Source organism: Anabrus simplex, chromosome 1 (assembly GCF_040414725.1).
Source record: "Anabrus simplex isolate iqAnaSimp1 chromosome 1, ASM4041472v1, whole genome shotgun sequence".
Taxonomy (NCBI): Eukaryota; Metazoa; Arthropoda; class Insecta; order Orthoptera; family Tettigoniidae; genus Anabrus; species Anabrus simplex.
In genome coordinates this window covers 326,249,565-326,270,684 of record NC_090265.1, presented here as the reverse complement: position 1 = coordinate 326,270,684, position 21,120 = coordinate 326,249,565, and the positions used below count along the sequence as shown (strand labels likewise).

Genomic DNA, 21,120 nt, shown 5'->3' with positions numbered 1-21,120 from the left:
CTCGCATCCTTCAGTGTTCGCAGTGCAGTAAAGCTATTATGAATTTTACTATTGTTCTACACTAAGACAGCCGGCCCGCGGTGTAGGGGTAATATGCCTGCCTCTTACCCGGAGGCTCCGGGTTCGATTCCCGGCCAGGTCAGGGATTTTAACCTGGATCTGAGGGCTGGTTCGAGGTCAACTCAGTCTACGTGATTACAATTGAGGAGCTATCTGACGGTGAGATGGCGGTCAAAAAAGCCAAGAATAACGGCCGAGAGTATTCGTCGTGCTAACCACACGACACCTCGTAATCTGCAGACCACCGGGCTGAGCAGCAGTTGCTTGGTAGGCCATGAGGTTTGGTTTGGTTCTACACTAACACCCAGGTGAAATTCGTGCTGTTCAAAAACCAAGAATAGTGCTCGCATCCTTCAATAATCTCAGTGTAGTAAAGTTATTGTGAATTTTACTTTTGTTCTACACTAACAAATTATTCTCGTATAAAATTTATCCTCGGTTACAGGGGTTCTACCAAAGTATTTGTGAAGAAAGAACCGTACAAGGAACTGTTAGTGAAATGATTTATGTACCTATGTTACTCTTTTGCTGATTTGAGACATGAACAGAAATGTTGTGAACCTCCTAAAAATTTTGTCACGAGCCGCCACTGGTAGAAAGCATTCTTCTTTTTCATAGATTTCCAGGCCAGGGTGATCAGAATTCAGTTAAGAATGCAGGAGAGAGAGAGAAAAAAAAAAAGCAAACTTATTCAGTAGGAATTTAGAGCTTTATTTCTTCTTTGTCTTATTCGTTCCTGGTACAGTAGCCAAAAAGTAAAATTCTTTAATAAATACAAGAGCTCCTAACTGGAGGTGATAATAAGCAGCATATCTCATAGTTTCCTTCTTAGGTTTCTCCTGTGGTGACTTACTCTTTTGTGAGGGGGACTTTGAGCGGGATCTAGAAGGGCTCTTTTTTTGTTTACTGGGTTTCGCTGGACCTTCACTTGCACTTCTCTTTGTACCTTTTGAAGAGCCTTTCCCTCGTACTGTACTTTTTTCTTCACTTGCACTTCTCTTTGTACCTTTTGAAGAGCCTTTCCCTCGTACTTTGGGACTATTTTTTTCTTCAGCGTTTTTCTTTCCTTTCTTTTCTTTTTCTGGTGTAGGAAGTTTGAATTGTATTTTCATACTTGCCTTCTCAAATGGAGGAACAATAAGCTCATTGTTAGGAAGGTCCACTAATGTGAATATTTCTTTCAAATCAGGATCAATATCTGTAAAATCTCTCTCTAGAGATAAGGCTTCTTCTTCTGAGAGTTCAGTAGCAGTTTTTTTCTTTGACTGTTTTGATTTTGCTTTGGCATCTCTCCCTGCTTTATCTTTTCCTTTTGCTCCATCCGTAGATTTAGCCCCTTCAGCCTGCTTCAAATACACCTGTTGCATGTTGAAGGTAAGTGGAGCAACACAGTTATTTTGAATCTGAAAATAAAGATAAACAAATATGTTATTTAGATAGATGGTTTCATGGCCCATAATTATAGACATGATAATAAGCTTTTGGGCCTATGTCATATCAGAAAATAAGAGAGATTCTTTATGTTTCACAGAGAATTTCACTCTGCGTCTTCAGAAGGAAATCTTGTCTGTTCCCGACCACGACTTTTCTAATCTGAGAATGCTTTATTGTTGGTCTGTTGTGAGTGGTACTCTCGTTCTTCACAAGATGGCTCACTGTGCACTAGCCTTCTGTGTAGGAGGTGATAACACAATCTTAGCTCCAAATAAGATGTTTCTTGTGCATTGCCAAGTAAACAGCAAAGTCATCAGTGAAACACACATACGATGTAAAAAGAAACGTCTTATTTGGAGCAAATTGGTGTCATCACCTCGCACTCAGAAGGCTAGCGCACAGTGAGCCATGTAGTGAACACTTACAATAGATGAACTGTAAAATATTCTTAAATTCAAATCTTCATTATTAGAGAAGTCTTGCTCATGAACAGATGAGATTTTCTTCTGAAGATGCAAAGCAAAGTTCTCTGCATAAAGAATTTCACCTTGTTTTCTGACATGGCAAAAGTAGAAGTAGCAGCACATTTTCTTAAGACACAATGATGCAAACAGTCAATCTTTATTGATCTACACTTAGGGCTGTAGCCCAGGTGACAGATTCCCTATCAAAATAGTTTACCTAATATTTTCTTGAAATGAAATGAAATGGCGTATGGCTTTTAGTGCCGGGAGTGTCCGAGGACAAGTTCGGCTTGCCAGATGCAGGTCTTTTGATTTGACTCCCGTAGGCGACCTGCACGTCTTGATGAAGATGAAATGATGAAGACGACACATATACCCAGTCCTAGTGCCAGCGGAATTAACCAATTATGGTTAAAATTTCCGACCTTGCCGGGAATCGAAGCCGGGACCCCTGTGACCAAAGGCCAGCACGCTCACCATTTGGCCATGGAGCCAGACTCTTGAAATTATTTCAAAGAACTTGGAAATTTATTGAATATATCCCCTCATAAATTATTCCAATCCCTAACGTGTCTTCAAATAAATATTCGGCCCAATTTGTCCTCTTGTCTTCCAACTTTATCTTCATATTATGATCTTGCCTACTTTTAAAAGCTCCACTTAAGCCTATTAATCCACTAACGTCATTCCACACCATCTTCTCACTGACACCTCGGTGCATACTCCTTAGTTGTTTGCTTCTGTAGTGTAACAGTTAGTGCTTTTAGCTACTGACCCCAGCCTGGGTTTGATTCCCAGTACTGCCAGACATTTCACAGTGGCAGCGGGGCTGGTATGTGATTAAAATGGTAAACTTAACCACACAAAAATGAGTTTCTTTCAAAATCCTCTTGTTTGAAACAGGATGAACATATAGTGCAGGTGTTATGATTACAAATATAATTTCTTTGGCTACCGTCTATCCACACTTTATGAATATCCTCATGTTTTGAGAACGTATAATATTAAATACTTTTTTGCTGATCATTTTTTGTGTGGTTGAGGGTTCATGCTGCTCACCTCCATCAGGGGGTGTGCTTGAAAAGAACTGCACCACCTTGGGATGAGGATATGAGTATTTTATTTTAAATTCTTCCTACAGCATCTGCAGGCTGCCTCAGAGACAAAGAGTATCTTACAAATTTTGGTTAGGCATGAACCTAATATTTACAGAAATTTTGATAATAAAAGAAAGAAAGAAAGAAAGAAAGAAAGAAAGAAAGAAACAAGAGATTATTTTTTAAGATCCATATGCATGTTTCCTAAAAATGGAGAGAACCTTTCTATACACTAATTGTCATGGTAGTGATGAAGGTTTTGGGAAGTCCAAACTCCTTACAAAAGTCTAAAAATATCTTCAGGATGGTACCAACAAACCAGTGATTGATATGTCTGTGAGATAATACTTTTCTTTGAAGTATTCAACAGTAGGTTGATAGATGTTCTTCTTCACTGCATTGACTTCCTTGGCAGGGGGGATCTATGGTGTTTGCACAGTCACTACTCGACCCCCTAGGCCCTTAATGATGATCTTAGAACCCAGATTGACGTGAGTCTCAAACTTATTTTTTGCTAGTGGCTTTACGTCGCACCGACACAGATAGGTCTTATGGTGACGATGGGACAGGGAAGAGCTAGGAGTGGGAAGGAAGCAGCCGTGGCCTTAATTAAGGTACAGCCCTGGCATTTGCCTGGTGTAAAAATGGGAAACACGGTAAACCATTTTCAGAGCTGCCGACAGTGGGGTTCGAACCTACTATTTCCCGAATACTGGATACTGGCCGCACTGCAGCTATCGAGTTCGGTAGTCTCAAACTTTATGGTGGAGTCTATGATGTGTCCTTGTGAAGATGATGATGTCTATTTGCCGACTGTTGCCATCATGGGAGAGATTATGAACTTCTTGGTGTATGTTTTCAGAGCATCACCGATGGCTGATCTGGCAGCATGATGATGCAAGTTATATAAGAGTTCACCATGAGGACAGGCTCCTAGGACATGAGCAAATGTTTCAAACTCTCTGTGACAATGCAGATAAGAGGCTGCTGTCCTGAGACCTGTTTGGTACAGGTGATACATTAGCAGTCATCGTGCTACCCACCTTCCATTCACTACATGATAGACCTTTATGATCCTGAATTTGTGAGTTTACTGGTGCAAATAGCTTATAGAGGAGCATGCCTTTCCATTTGTGTTTCTTTGCAGGCCCAGTTCTTGAAAGCTTTAAGTCTCAGAACTTTCCTCACCTTGCAAGTGTCTATCAGGTTTCATAAGTCACAGATTGCCTCACCTTCTTTTACATTTAATGCTATAAGGCTGGATGGAATCTCTTTACAAAACTGCTTTGCAGAATTTAGAAAAGGGTTATTTGATAGGGTAACATTTTACAAGAGTTGGTGAGTAGATCCATTACAGTTATCGGGTCTTGATCAGAAAGGAACTGGAGGCCATAATTAAAGGCTATGTTGTGATCACTACGGTCGTTCATGATATGGTCTATAGAGAGGTTAAACAGTGTTAGTGATAAGAGGGACTGTACATTACTCCTCTGGTCAGGGTAATTGAATTGGACTTATGTCCATGAGATGCAACATGCATAATGTTGCCAGTTTGAAGATCGATAACTAGATTCATGAGCTTGGTTGGAATAGGCAGTCCCATTAATGTTAATTTCAGATGACTATGACCAATATTATCAAATGCTTTTCTAATATCCAGGGAGATAACAGACACATTTGCCTTCTTCGTTTTGGCGCGGAAGAGTTCACAACTCCATATAGGTGTGCTAACTGCCCTGGTCTTCATTCTCCTCAAGATCGGAACTGTCCGGTATACGTGAGAAGAAGATCCAGGAGATGGTCCCTGGATGGTCTTTCCTACTAGGAAGCACGCCGTAAGTTTCATTCTCTGAACGCTCCGGCCAAGACACTAGACTTCAGCATGATAGCGCAGTCTCTCCCAGGTTCGTCATTTACAACTGGAACACGTTCCCAGAAGATCGCTGTGCCCAAGGTGGCAGTTGCTCCTGTGAGCAATGCCACAAAGGGAAAAAGCTTGAAGGCGGGTTCATCCCAGCCTTCAACCACAAACAAGTCTGTGCCCGTTAAGAAACCTATGCCAGCACAGCAGGGGAGGAAGACAATGTCTCCTTCCCTCAAGAGGTCGGCGAAAGCCGCTTCCCAGCCCATCTAAACAAGAATCCACGGCAGGAAAGAAGAACCTCTCCTATGCCTCATGCCCTCCACCCAGAGGGTCTGAGTCTGTGCCTGCAGATTTTCCTCCTGGAAAACCTGTGTGCTGCCCTCGTAGGAAGACACCCTGCGCCCGGAATACGTCGAAGAAGTTCAAGAAGTTCGTCACCAGACGAGGTGATGCACATGGAGCATTTATCTCCATCTTTGGATGGGGATGTGAGTGTAGGTTAGGTAGCATCTCGCAGCTTCTAACCTAAACCTAGAAGTCCACACCAACACTATGGCACTGTTACAATGGAATTGTAACGGTTATGATAGGCATGTTGCTGAGCTGCGCCAGCTCAATAGTGAGTATTCAACGAGTATAGTCTGCATTCAAAAAACAAATCTCAGACCAGGTCATCATATGGTCTTCAGAAATTTTTGACTATACTCGACAGAACAACATTATGCTAACCGAGCTTCCGGTGATGTAGGCATTTTTGTCTGTTCTGATACCTACAGCGAACAGGTTCTACTAACCCTGCTGGAGGCTGTAGCAGTTTGTGTTCCGCTTCTGTCATAGCAACAGTGTGTAATGTTTATTTTCCTCAAGGCCAGCCTCTTAATATAAATGATGTCACTGATCTTATAGATCAACTTCCACCTCCATTCCTCTTCTTGGGTGATTTTACCACCCATCACCCTATATGTCCCTCTGAAACACCTTGCCCCAGGGGAAGGGAGTTGGAAACATTAGTAAGAGAGCTGGATTTATGTATTTTGAATAAGGAGAACCAACTCATTTCAGTGTACATTACAGCACATACTCTTGCATAGACATAAGTCTATGCAGCTGAACGTTGGTACCGCAGTTTCGGTGGAATACACACGATCTCTGTGAGTAACCATTTTTCCATTGTCCTTACTTTGTTGAAACAGAAATCTGTCGAGGCTCCTCCTCGATGGATTCTTAAACATGCTGATTGGCTGAAGTTCACATCACTAGCAGTCTTTAACAATATGACCAGGTGGACTGTAGACGGCGATGTAACTTATGTAACACAAGTTATTCTTGTAGCTGCTGAGGAGTCCATTCAATCGTTTTCAGGGACTCCTAGCCAAAAACTTGTTCCTTGGTGGAATGAAGAAATTGCAGCAGCTATCAAAGAACACCGTCGCACTCATAAATGCTATTGTAGGCAGCCTAATGTGGCCAACTTGGTAACATTTAAAAAACTCTGTGCTAAGGCATGAGTTTTTATTCGGCAGAGTAAGAAAGCTTCGTGGGAGAGATATGTGTTGTCTATGACATCACATACACTGTCATCTCAAGTGTGGACAAAACTTCGACGTATTTGAGGTATACATGGATCATCTTCAGTACCAGGGATTTCCACTGTAGGCAGTATCATCACTGAACCACTCTCGATTGCTAATCATCTAGCCAGTCATTTCACGGATGTGTCTGGCTCCGGGAATTATCTTGTGATTTCCTCACTCTGAAGTGGGAGGCAGAATGTCGTCAACTCACTTTCACCACTCATGCTTCAGAGGACTATAACATGCCCTTTACAGAGTGGGAACTCCTCAGCACCTTGCAAGGACACGTCTCTCAGACCAGACAATGTCCATAACCAAATGTTAAAACACCTTAGTGAGGATAGTCTGTTACATCTCCTTCGTATGTTCAACCGAATCTGGATAGAGGGTGAGTTTCCATCTCAGTGGCGAGAGGGCATAGTCATTCCTGTCCTCAAGACTGACAAAGTATGCAGGAAGTTACAGACCTCTTTGTCTTACCAACTGTTTGTGTAAGCTATCTGAGAGGATGGTAAATCGCTGACTTGTGCGGTGTCTGGAGAAAAAAGGACCGAGTACCAATGTGGTTTTGCAAGCTGCTCGCTCGACCACTGACCACTTGGTATGCCCTGAAAACACACCAGATTCAGCAAGCAGGCTAGCAATGGGGCTTGTATGAAAAGCTCCCATTGCCAACCTAACCCTGCATTTCTCCACAAACAGCATTTTGTGACTGTTTTCTTTGACTTGGGAAAGGCCTATGACACCACATGGGAATATGGTATCTTTTCAGTCCTGCATCAGTGGAGATTCCCAGGTAACTTGTTGGTATTTATTGCAAATTTTTGTCCCTCCATCTATTCCATGTCTGAGTAGGGAGGGCATATTCGCAATACCACGTTCAGGAAAATGGAGTCCCGCAGGGATCGGTTCCTAGTGTCACTCTGATCGCGATTGCCATAAACAGTATAGTCTCTGCTGCTGGTTCAGCAGTAATACCATCACTATATGTGGACAATTTTGATCTATATTATAGCTCACACAATATGGCAGTCGCAGAGTGACAATTGCAGCAAGCTATTAGGAGAGTGGGACAGTGGACTTTAGAACATGGCTTTCGGTTTTCAACCACAAAGACCTGTGTTCTACACTTTTGCCGGAAGTGCACTCTTCACTCGCATCCTGAGCTTTGTTTAGAGAATGTCACTCTTCCCACAGTTGACACTTACCAATTTCTTGGGCTCCTTTTCGATAGCAAATTATCGTGGGAGTTACATGTGCAGCAGTTAAAAGTGCAATGCACTAAGAAGTTAAATAAAATAGCAGCACTACTTGGGGGACTGACTGCACGCTGCTCCTATGATTTTATAGGGCACACATTTTATCCAGGTTAGACACCGGCAGTACAGCATATGGATCAGAAAGGCAAAGCATCCTTGCAAAACTGAATAGCATCTACCACAGTGGGGGTAGGTTGGCAATGGGAGCTTTTCATACAAGCCCCATTGCTAGCCTGCTTGCTGAATCTGGTGTGTCACTTTTACACCTTAGGTGCCAGCAAATGCTTCTGTCCTATGCTGCAAATTTGCAACAGATGCCACTTCACCCAAGCTATCCTTGCATGTTCCACAATGGAAACCGTCGGCTGTACGATGCTTATCCTTGAGCAACGCGGCCTGTTTGAATATGCTTAGATAGCAGTCACAGATTGTTTGATGTACCTTTGGTTTCCTGTCTTGTTAGGCAACCAAGTGGGGTACCTCCATGGATAATACGGCGACCTGAAATAATCCTGGATCTACACACTGGCCCAAAGGAAAACACGGACCCTTCAATTTATTGGAGGCTCTTCCTGTCCGTTGTTGGCTGGTATCCACTCAGTTGTCGTTTACATGGATGGATCAAGGGTAGAAACGGAAGTGGGCTGTGCATTCATTGTCAACAATGATAGGTTCCTTTTGGCTCTCCTGGAAACCTGTAGTGGGTACACAGCAGAGCTCTATGCTATCTGTGAAACTCTGCAGTATGCACTGTCCGATGAGTGCCAACATTTTCTGCTGTGTACTTACTCCTAGAGCTCGCTACAGTCTATTGACATATGTTTTCGTCGGCACTCTCTGGTGCAACAGATCCAGGACCTTCTGGCCGGGTGTCTGGATGCCGGTACCAGAATCATGATTGTGTGGCTCCCAAGCCACATGGGTGTAGAGGGAAATGAGTTAGACAATAAGGCTGCCAAGGAGGCTGTTACATTTCCCCCATTGCCTTACAAGGTTCCAACAAGTGATATTCGCTCTCAGCTGAGACATTTGGTTATGTCCCATTGGGAGGTTGAGTGGCAGGCCACTCCACTTCTACATAAGCTGAGAGCGATAAAAGGTACAATGAAGGTATGGAGGACTCCCCTTCTGGCTTCTCGGAGGGAAGCAGTGATATTATGTCGTCTGCAGCTTGGCCACGGTATAATAATGCACTCCTATTTACTGAAAGGAGAACCCCCACGGTGTGTACTTGCAGTGATCATCTTACCGTGGTACACATCCTTACAGAGTGCATGGACCTGGTCGATCTATGCTGTAGTCTAAAACTCCTGAGTACCATCTCCTCCCATCGTGCGAGATGACGAGCAGTCAGCAGACCTCATCATCCATTTTATGAGGGATAGTGGTTTGTTTTTCGCATATAAACATAGTGTTTTGTATTAGTTGTTTTATTAAACTGACTCTGTTTTAGTTTGCGTTTGCATATTTTAATGTGTTTTTAAAAATAGTAATATGCATGATATATTATTGCATTTTAAGGCAATGTTTTATTCTACCGTAATCAATCATCTATCATATTACCAAAAATAAGGCATTGCAATTAGATCCACTGATTATTTTAAATTCACGATCACTGTTCATCTTCATTTGTTTTAAATTCTAGTCAGTGGATACATTTTAAAATTTTAATTATCATATCATGTCATCCATCTCGTACCATTAGGGGCTGATGACTTAGATGTTAGGCCACTTAAACAACAAGCATCATTTTTTTTAAAAAATTTTATTTATTTATTTATTTCATTTCAATATAGGCACCTGAGCCAAGGCTCTTCTTGGTGCAATACAAATAAATGACAATGGCAGCTATATTCACAATCTGATTACAAAATAAAATACAGTAAGTATATAATTTAACATGGTGTAAGAGATAAGATAGGACAAAGCTTCCTAACCATAATTACCATACTACTTCAGGTATTTAGTTAAATTACTTTTGAAGATAGATAAAGTTGGTAACATTTTTATATTTTTTGGAAGCGAGTTATACATAGTTATAGAAAAATGCCAAAGAGAGTTTTGACCATAACTAGTGGAATGAATCTGATTGTAGTGAATATTATAAATAATTCTTGTTTCATAATTATGAATCTGTGAATTGGTAATTACTGATGTGTTTGAGCGGACTAATTTGTTTTGAATTTTATAGATCATAATTATAGAAGCCTTTATGCGGAGGTTTGGAAGTGATAATATATTACAATATTTATACAGATCTTTAGTCGGTGTCAGAATGGGCAGTTTGAAAATTATTTTTAGTGCTCTCTTCCTAAGGACCTCTACCTTTCCAAATAATTCTTTATTACAGCATGCCCAGACATGTATCATATAAGAGATGTGGCTTTCAATAAGAGCATAGTAAATACCCTTCAACAACCCATCATCCTTCTTCATTTTGGCTTGTTGTAAAATTGAATCTAGTATTGCAGTGTTGATGTATGTACCTGGTACCTTGATGAAACCCTTCTTGATTGGAGTTAAAGATGACAAACTCTCGCAGACGTCTGTCGAGGACTCGTTTCGATCACCCGGTGAATAATCAAACAGATTGTGATAGGTACACAGTTTTTGATGTCTGTCACATCACCACCCTTCTATATTAAAAGTGTTTGGGCTTGTTTGAATGTTGGTAGAACACTCCCAGTTTTTAACATATGCGTGGCTATCAATGGCTATTATTTCTGCTGCAGTATCATCTTTAACCTCGACTGGCATTGTGGGGTCTTTAAAGATACCAGTGACTTTGTACAACCTTGGCACTCCCTCTGCATTCCGTTCTGACTATCGCCGTTCACTGTAGCTGTCATTCAAATCAAATCAAATCAAAATCTCTTTATTTGCAAATGAGGTGTCTACCTCGGTGGCAAATGGTACACTAAAATACATTATTGTCAAGCACTAAATTTTAAATTAACAGGAGACGAATAAAATTTTCCTAGAATACAATATTATACAATTTACGCTACTAATTTTTTCTATTAAACACACACATCATCCTTAATAAATTTATATTGTTTACAAAATTCTACTTATAATATCTTACAAACATAGTCAACTCATATACAGTACGGTATGTGAAATTACTTCTAATAATACTATACAACTGGTATAAGATTAAAATTTACATAGCATTTATTTACATATTTATATTTTACCCATTTTGGAACCTAAGTAGCATAACGACCTGCTGCGTCTTAACCAGAGCCCCTTTTGCCACCACTTTTCAGAGTTCATTTAGTGCAAGGTCAACTGCTATCTGGAGTTGTAGCGTTTAGTAAATATTGGTTTTTCAGGAACTTGATTTAAGTATTGTGTGGTGCCGTATACAACCCCATAATGGTGTTTGTGTTACGAAGTTTGTCATGATTTAAAATTTTGTAAGTGTTCATATTTTATTCGAAGTGCGTGTTTGGTACTTTTTCTTCATGTAAGCCTTGCTATGGTTTTCACATCTCACTCTGGTACGTCAGTGTGTGATCCTAGGACTAATGTATCCACGAAGATGCACACGAAATGCTGTCAGGTGGTACAGTTATTTATTCACATCTATTTACAAATTAAACACACACACATAACCTTAATCACTGCAGTCACTAGCAAAATACACACATCAACAAAGCCACCATTTTAACAACTGCCTATCACTCCAACATGGAGACTGCAACCACTGCATGTCACAACAACACGAGGTCACAAGTATACTCCTGCTACACCATAACTCTGCTAAACAATAACTACTCTCTACCGTCAAGATCACCTCCTATATATATGTGCCTGGCCAGGCTTCTAGAAAGATATGTTACAAAAAATACTTTCTCGAAAATTCCAGAGTGCTTAATACAGTGTGCAGAATTCTACCATCATCTAGTGCCATTCTGGAAGTTACAGTGTGTTTCACAATTCTGTAGCAGATTACACATCATATACAGGTAATAATGAGTTATATAATATTAATTTACAGGTATTTACAATAACTGAACTCATATAAATATATACATATAACAAATATTATTATTATTATTATTATTATTATTATTATTATTATTATTATTATTATTATTATTATTATTATTATTATTATTATTATTATTATTATTATTATATTCAAGCTAGACACCTGCATTATTTACCCATGTGTGAGAGAATATTGTTTTCAAGTTATATCTGTTTATCACACTCGGGTCAATATCTTCCCTATAACTTGAAACAATTTCCATACTTTGTCACACTCGTTGACTTTGCCTTGGATGTAGACTGTATCTTCTTTCTTCCGCTATGTCGCTGGATGTGCTCTCTTCCTCTTGACCAGCTTGTGCCATGTCAGGGGTCAGGGTTGCCTCGCTGCCAGTCTCTTCCTCGATGATAGTCGATGCGTTCTCCTCACGATGACCAGATGGTGCTGTGCTGAGTCATTAGTAGCCTCTCCTCCAGGCTTACGCTGTATGCGCAGCAGTTGAGTGACTCACCGCAAGTCCGATGGATGGACCTTGACAGGGGGTTGGTCTTTAATAAGTAGACCCCATGGCCTACCTGTTTATCCACCTCGACAGGACTAATCCACTTAGATGTGAGACCTGCGTGAAACCCTCCAGTCTTATTACTGACAGGGTGGTTACGCCGCAGTACTTGTTGGCCTGGTAGGAAAATCTGGGTCTCTTCGATATATTAAGCTTTGGCCTGGGTAAGGGATCTCTTCTTGGCCAAAGTTTGCTTCTCCTTGATGTTCTGCTGCTGCTGCTGCTGCTGCTGCTTCCACTCTGCCAGGGGAACAGCTGCATCATCTTACCAGAAGTGAGTGGTGGATAAATCTCCCAATCCCCAGTGCCGTACAGCTGTCAACCAAAAAACAGCTCTGCTGGGGAATAGCCAGAACACGGTTGATGCGTCATCGCAGGGCAAATAATGACTGTGGTATCTGACAGTCCCACAGTCAGTGTTCTTTGTCTATCAGGTGGACTCGTAGCATTATTTTCAGCTCCTGGTTCTGTTGTTCCATTGGATTGGCCCTTGGGTTGTAGATACGGGTGGTCCAGTGCTCCACACCCTATTCCTTCATCATTTGCTGCCACTTACTCAATGTGAACTGACTCCTGTTTTCTGACAGAATGCACCTTGAATAACTGGAGCGGCTGAATACCTCATCTTGAAGAAGGCTGGTGATGCGTCCCGTCGTGGCTTCCGGTATCGGAAACGCCTCAGTCCATCTTGTGAAGAGGTCGGTGATGTCTAGGAGTCCTATTTTACCCCATGGTGTTCTAGGGTAAGGACGCATCAAGTCCAGGGCTATGACCTCCCACGGGCATTGTGGCCGTCTTCCTCGTTGGCTAGAATCTGCCTTCCTTTTGGCAAACTCGATGATGTCTCTTCTGCCGTCACTCCTCTCCTGGGATAACACTGCTGGTAAGCCGGATTTGCTGGCGTCCATCTACAGGCACATCTTCCGTTGAGGGTCGGGATGGACTAGACTGAAAGCATTGCATATTGCAGCCTTAATGCCTTGGAATGCTGCTTCTTCCTTGTTGGTCCATTGGAATGGGCAGTTGTTATGGAATAGATCGGAGAGTGGTATTTCCTTCTCTTCAAAGTGTGGCACTAAGCTGCTATACCATCTACACAAGCCAAGGAACTGACATACTTGTCGCTTGGTCCGCGGGTGTTCAGCTTCTTCGATAGATCGATTCTTCTCCGGTTGTCTTTCTAAGCCTTCAGAGGTTAGGATATGGCCAAGATATTCTAAGCAGGACTGGACGAAGTGGCACTTCTTCACTTGGTAAGTCAGTCCATGAATCTTCAGTCACTCCAGCACTTTCCTCAGATGTACTGTACAAGGTGTTCTTGAAAGATCTTGCTGAGAATTAAAATGTCGTCAAGATTCACTTGGCAAAAATCTCCAGCATATCCTGATAATACCTTATCCATCAGTTGCACGAAGGTGACAGGAGCATCTTCAATCCAAAGGGCATTAATGAAAACTGGTACAATCCTCTCGGTGTCATGAAGGCAGTCAGTGGTCTAGAACTTTCCTTGACCTCCACTTGCCAGTATCCGGAGTTGAGATCCAGTGTGCTGAACATCCTAGACCCACTTACTTGTTTCAGCGAGTCTTTCACGTCAGGCATGAGGTAGGCATCACCAATGGTCTTCTCGTTCAACCTGCGGAAGTCCACACACAGTCGATACTCCACATTCTTCTTCTTTGGTAGGACGATAGGTGAAGCCCAACAGGATGTAGAGGGTTCGATGAGACCTTGTCCTTCCATCTCTTGAATCTTTTGGATGACCAAGTTGCGCTTATCCAGGTTGATTGGATATGGGCGTTGCTTGATGGGTGAGGAAGCACTGCATTCAGTGTTGTGCATTCCAATGGTAGCCCATCCTATTTTACTGGTGATGACTCCGGAAAGTCTTTTAAGGTGTATCTCAGTTCCTCTTCTTCACTTAGTTGAAGATGTGTTACTGGATACCTCCTAGGTTTACGTCGACTTCTGTATCCTTGCGAGTCCAGATTTCCATTGTACCAGATGACCCTCAGATATCTGTCTTTTCCCAAAAAGACTTCATGAGCTGCATAGTCTAGTATCATCTTGTATTCCACCAGAAAGTCATGACCTAATATGATGTCAGATATCAGATTCTAAATCACTGCAACATCAATTACAATAGGCATGTCCATCCATTTAGTGGTTAGGTTAGTCTGTCCTTGGATGGAATAGGTTACCCTGTCCGCTGCTCGCACTACCCTTCCGAGGTGGTGAGACTTCATAGGCGATAGTAATCTGGCAATAGTCTCGTTGACAAATGAATGGATTGCTTGGCTGACAAGTATGGCTGAAAAATTCTTTTTGCCAATCCATAAGATGATAGCTGGGTGGGGTTGGTCTATTCTACTCACTATCTGACCAATTCCTCTCCTACTGCTTGTCTGTCTGGTCTTGAGGCGCATTCCTGTTCCCGATCCCAATCCCCCCTCAATCCAGAATGGGCTGGACCTAGTTTTCCGACATCAAGGCTGGGCACTTGTTCTTCAGTTGTCCCGCACTTCCACACTGGTAGCACTTCCTAACTGCGCTAGTCTCTTCTGTAGCTTTGCTCTTATGTTCCTCCTCCAGCTGGGTGATGATTCTGCATAGATCACCAAAGGATCTGGCTTGTGATACTTTCACTAAGGGTCGAATCTTATTGTGGAGTAGCTCTGTGAAATCTGGTAAGATCTCGTTTTCACTTCCTTCGGGGGCAGACGCTTGAAGAGTTGGTACTTCTGTAGGACGAAGGTGCTACTCTCATGCCAGTGGGTTGTGCCTCAGTCAGTAGCTTTCTTTTCATGGAGCTCTTCACCACTTTGTAATTAAACCTAGTGAGGTATTCCCTCTTGAAGTCCATCCAGTTTAGATTTGAACCCTTCAAGTTGTTCCACCAAGTAGTGACTTGCCCCTTTAATCGCGGTATGATGAGTTGCAAGAAGATGTCCCCTGATAAATTAGTCCTTCCTAATAGCCTGACCGATCCCTCAATGAAGCTAGTAGGGTTCTCCTCCAGTCGCCTGTGGTATTCTAAGGCTCTCTATAATCACCTCCGGTTCTAGGTGTGCTGTATTGCCGATCAGGTTCGAGGGGGTTTGAGGTGTGGTGGTACGTCCTGTTTGTGTTAATCTATCTTCTACTGCGTGAAGGATGTTTTCCCTTATACTCCTCATATCTCCGTTGATGGTCGAAAAACGGTTACTAACCTTCCTTCAACAGCAGAAATATGGCTCCCAAGATTTCCCTCGATGGCAGATATAAGGCTTTCAAAATTTCAATCGATGTTAGAAATCCTCCCCTCAACCTGTTGCTTTATGCTGGAAACCTGGATTTCCACCTCCTCCTTGAGGTCCAAGATATCCTCTTCCAGCTGGCTTACTCTACTATCGATCTGGCCAACCTGTTCCAGTTTTGAGCTGATGTCCGATATCTGCTACGTTAATCAATCGGTGATGTCGCTAATTTGTGGTTAAATTTCGTCATTTACGGTTGAAATTTTTTATTCTAGGCCCTGTTTTCCAGTGTAAACCTGTGTATACACTTGTGCTGAGTTAGCTTGAGAAATTTTGTCTGAAAGTTTGTCATTTACGTCTGAAATTTTGTCATTTATGTCTGAAATTTTGTTATTTACTTTTGAAATTTGATCTGCAATCTGTCCTGTTAGGCCGGAATTGATGTCTGAAATTTTGTCATTTACATCTGAAATTTTTTTATTTTGTGCCTGCATCATGGTCATTAGGTTACAACACATTTTGGTTATATTTACCTCTTCTTCTGTCTTCAAATCTTCATCGAGTTCGATGAAAAACTTTTCGGGATCTTCTCCAATTTCCACGAGATCTTCCCATAGCCGCATCTGTAGCGTTTTTTTTTTTCCCGTTCATCGGAAGATTCCTCTTGGTGAGTTTGTCCTTAACTCTCTTGGAGCCAGGTGGTACTGCGAGCATCCGCCCTTTAAATTGCCAGAGCCGATCAGGTCGACCTTTAAATATCCAGTTGCCAGAGCCGATTACATCGGCCGGCTTAAAATTCTATGATATGCATAATTTTGTGGCAACTTATAGTGACGTGCATACTTTTGTGACAACCTATAGTAAAGGGGCTACAAGTTATTGTGTGCCTGACATTTGCTTTGGAATTTCTAAGAGGGTGTTCTAGCTTTCACAAGAGTTGTTTCCCGTGTTTAGAAATACCACTAACCGGTCAGTACGAGATTGCTCCATGCAGTGAATGGCAAGTGGTTCACATGATATATTTTCAGCAGGTATTGATGACGATAAATTAATGCAGTATTTGGAACAATGCAACATTAATGTGGATGATTTATCGGATGGCGATAGTGAATTTAGTTCACGGAGTAGTGAGGAAATTATACCAGACACGCCCCCGGGATCACCAAAGCTAAAGAAGAGAAGTGATAAGTGATTAGTGTTAGTGATAAGTGATTAGTGTTAGTGTAAATACCCTTAAGTGCTTCAACAGTGGTCTCAGACTTTGAACAACATTATATAGCTGGTGATACGTCTTCTTCTCAACAGTTTTCAGTGAGTAAATCTATTTTGTCATTTTCCTTCTTTTTACTAGTGACATAATAAATTTGAATTTGCATTTTTATTGTTTTTTACTTATCTCATTCAGAGTAATTATTATAATTCTGTTCAGAAACAAATTCTCTATTATTACGTAAATGCCGGTCCCCGCAGATCAAGTGTAGTCTGCCTGCCTCTCATCCGGAAATCATGGGTTCGACTCCTGGACAGGTGAACAATTTTTACCTGGATCTGATTGTTGGTTCGAGGTCCACTCAAACTAAGTGATCCTGGGGGCGTGTCTGGTATAATTTCCTCACTACTCCATGAACTAAGTGATTACAATTGAGGAGATATCTGAGGCTGAGGGAGCTACCTTGGTCTAGAAAACCAAGAATAATGAACGAGAGAATTTGTTTCACTGACCATCCACCACCTCGTAAACTGCAGGTCTTCGGGTTGAGCAGCGGTCGCTTGGTAGACAAAGGACCATCAGGCCTTTAGTGCCAGAGATGTTTTAATTAAGCGTATTGTATTGGATCAGTGGTAGAGTGTCGGCCAAGATAGCGGGTTCAAACCTGGCAAAGGTAGTCGGATTTTTGAAGGGCGGAAAAAAGTCCATTCGACACTCCACATCGTACGATGTCGGCATGTAAAAGATCTCTGGTGACACATTTGGTGTTTACCCGACAAAATTCATTAAATCTCAGCCACAGACGCCCAAGAGAGTTTCGGTTTACTCGGTCTGCCATCTAGTGGGCTTAGAGTAAAACGGAACGTCGAAATTGATGAGCAGACAGCCAGATGGCGTCAACTTGAAATGTCTGCACACAGTAGCTGAAGCCATACGATTATTATTATTATTATTATTATTATTATTATTATTATTATTATTATTATTATTATTATTATTATTATTATTATTATTTTAAAACTGGATACTGGATCCGAAAACGAGAAAAAGGGTTTTCTGTGAAAATAGAAACTATAATCTCAACAATTATTTTTTGCTTTTTAATAGCTCAGAACAATTTTTATACAATCTAGTCTGCACATATAAAATTTCTTTTCAGTATTAGCCATACATCGATATATACATGAATTTTATCGGTGAGTAAAATTGTCTTATTTTTATGTTACATACGTTTCAATTTTTAATTTTTATATTTTTATTTTTCCCATTCAATGTAATTATTTTATAGAATTATATTTAGAAATAAATTCTACATTATCACGTATATTCTTTTGCATCGTAGGTGATATTTTCAAAGTAGATATTGAGAGAGAAATCGCAAAAATGTTTTTCTCTTCCTAAAAATAAACGATATCGACAATCATAATATCAACAATAATACTTTTTAATTCTTTATATCACTCTGAATCAGTTATTTATTTTATATAGTCGACGTGTAGAAAATTTCTTGCTGGTATTTGCCATACACCGGTAGATATACACTGGCACTTTACAGTAGTAGAGTGGAGGTGGAGCTCTGGCCTCTTCCAGTAGATGGTGAGCGGCCGACCAGATCGGCTCCTGGCTCCAAGAGGGTTAAGTTGTTTCAATAACATATTCTCTAGTATCACTTGCATTTTGATCTACTACACACTTACACTCGTATTTACTTGTAGATTTTTACGTCCTCATCATGCCGCCAGTTAACGTTTCCACAAAGACGCACATGAAATGCTGTCATGTGGTACAGTTATTTCTTCACATCTATTTACAAATTAAACACACACATAACCTTAATCACGGCTGTCACTAGCAAAATACACACATCAACAAAGCTGCTATTTTAACAACTGCCTATCACTCCAACATGGGGACTGCAACTACCGCATGTTACAACATCACGGGGTCACAAGTATACTCCTGCTATACCGTAACTCTACTAAACAATAACTACTCTCTATCATCAAGATCACCTCCTTATATATGTGCCTGGCCAGGCTTCTAGAAAGTTACGTTACAAAAAATACCTTCTTGAAAATTCATAGATACATAGATAGATATAGATATAGATATAGATATAGATATAGATATAGATATAGATATAGATATAGATATAGACATAGATATAGATATAGACATAGTGTACACAATATTCTACCATCATCTAGTGTCATTCTGGAATGTGTTTCACAATTCTGTAGCAGATAAACATCATATACAGGTGTCCGCCTCCGTAGCGTAACGGTTAGTGTAATTAGCTGCCGTCCTCGGGGACCCGGGTTCGATTCCCGGTACTTCCAGAAATTTAAGAATGGCAGGAGGGCTGGTATGTGGTTGAAATGGTACATGCGGCTCACCTCCAATGGGGGTGTGCCTGAAAAGAGCTGCACCACCTCGGGATGAGGACACGAGTTTACTATCATATACAGGTAATAATAAATTATATAATATTAATTTACAGGTATTTACATTAACTGAACTCATATAATAATAATAATAATAATAATAATAATAATAATAATAATAATAATAATAATAATTCAAGCTTGACACTTGAATTATTTACCCATGGGTGAGAGAATATTGTTTTCAAGTTTTATCTGTTTATCACACTTGCGTCAAAGATGTTGGCTGGTTACGGAGTCTAGGTTGTCTGCAAAACTTACCTCTTCGTCTTCCTCACCTTGTCTTGTTCTGAATCCGTGTCATGCTCAGAATTGTAATTTGGATCATTTTCATCTGAGAGATCGCTGTCATCACTTTCTTCGAAATCTTCCTCTAAAACACAGCTAATAAAATCTGTTGTCCTGATGCAAGTGTGATAAACAGATATAACTTGGAAACAATATTCTCTCACCCATGGGTAAATAATGCAAGTGTTGAGCTCGAATTATTATTATTATTATTATTATTATTATTATTATTATTATTATTATTATTATTATTATTATTATTATTATTACTTTTAATGTATGGCTACGAAGTGTTACATCCACCTTAGTATTTGTATTATTATTACAATACGATCACGTTGTTTGTGAGGTTATGTCATGAAACATGTGCTGTACATAAATATTTGTATGAGTTCAGTTAATGTAAATACCTGCAAATTAATATTATATAATTTATTATTTACTGTATATGATGTGTAATCCACTACAGAATTGTGAAACACACTGTAACTTCCAGAATGGCATTAGATGATGGCAGAATATTGCGTACACTATATCTATGTATTAAGCACTCCAGAATTTTCGAGAAGGTATTTTTTGTAACGTATCTTTCTAGAAGCCTGGCCAGGCACATATATAAGGAGACGATCTTGATGGTAGAGAGGAGTTATTGTTTAGTAGAGTTATGGTGTAGCAGGAGTATACTTGTGACCTCGTGTTGTTGTGACATGCAGTGGTTGCAGTCTCCATGTTGAAGTGATAAGGCAGTTGTTAAAATGGCGGCTTTGTTGATGTGTGTATTTTGCTAGTGACAGCAGTGATTAAGGTTATGTGTGTGTTTAATTTGTAAATAGATGTGAATAAATAACTGTACCAACTGACAGCATTTTGTGTGCTTCTTCGTGGATATGTTATCTTTCTGTGGCAGGAACAGATATAAGTGGTCAGCTACCGAATCCAACAGGCAAGTGAGATGTCAAAGTCACAACATTATTGTCAAACTTCCAACCCTAAAAGGAAGTGCGAGCAGCTTAGCAGATTCGTGCAACCCACTAGAATTGTGGCAGTGTTTATTTACAGAATACATGCTGGACACAATCATGAAGCACACAAATGGCCGGTCACATTCTTCCAATCAAACCCGAACAGAACTCAGAGACACTAATGTCACAGAAATTAGAGCATTGATAGGGTTGCATTTTTTTTACTGCTACTTTAAAATCGAATCATGAAAGTACTGAATCAATGTTTGCTACAGACAGATCAGGAAGGGATGTTTTTATGGGATGTTATCGAAGAAGAGATTCATGACTTAAATATATTGCTTGAGATTTGATGATCTAACCAGCAGAGCTGAAAAGAAGGAAAGTGACTCTGCAGCAGCAGTGTCATGGCTGTTTCAGAAGATGGTCGAAAATTCTCAGAAATGTTACAACAAAGTACTCATGCTTGTGTAAACGAAATGCTCATCGGCATTCAAGGTTATTGTAAATTTTGAGTATACATGCAAAATAAGCTAGAAAAGTATGGACTGAAAATAATGATATTAGCTGATGCTCATACAAACTAATCTCTTGAATGCCTATCTATGTTGGAAAAGACAGTGGCTGAGTTGGTTTACAAGTGGAAGAAAGTAAGTTTCAAAAACCGAC

General features: G+C 40.6%; 1 protein-coding gene across 1 annotated transcript in view; it reads right to left on the bottom strand.

The window, feature by feature from the left end:
* Positions 1 to 763: 763 nt before the first annotated feature.
* Positions 764 to 21,120, bottom strand: part of LOC136865175 (titin) — a 168,179-nt gene continuing 147,822 nt past the window's right edge. Inside the window, exon 9 of the mRNA XM_068226339.1 lies at positions 764 to 1,463. Within this exon, the coding sequence (XP_068082440.1) occupies positions 771 to 1,463 (693 nt within the window). The 3' untranslated portion in view covers positions 764 to 770. The remainder of the gene's footprint in view (positions 1,464 to 21,120) is intronic.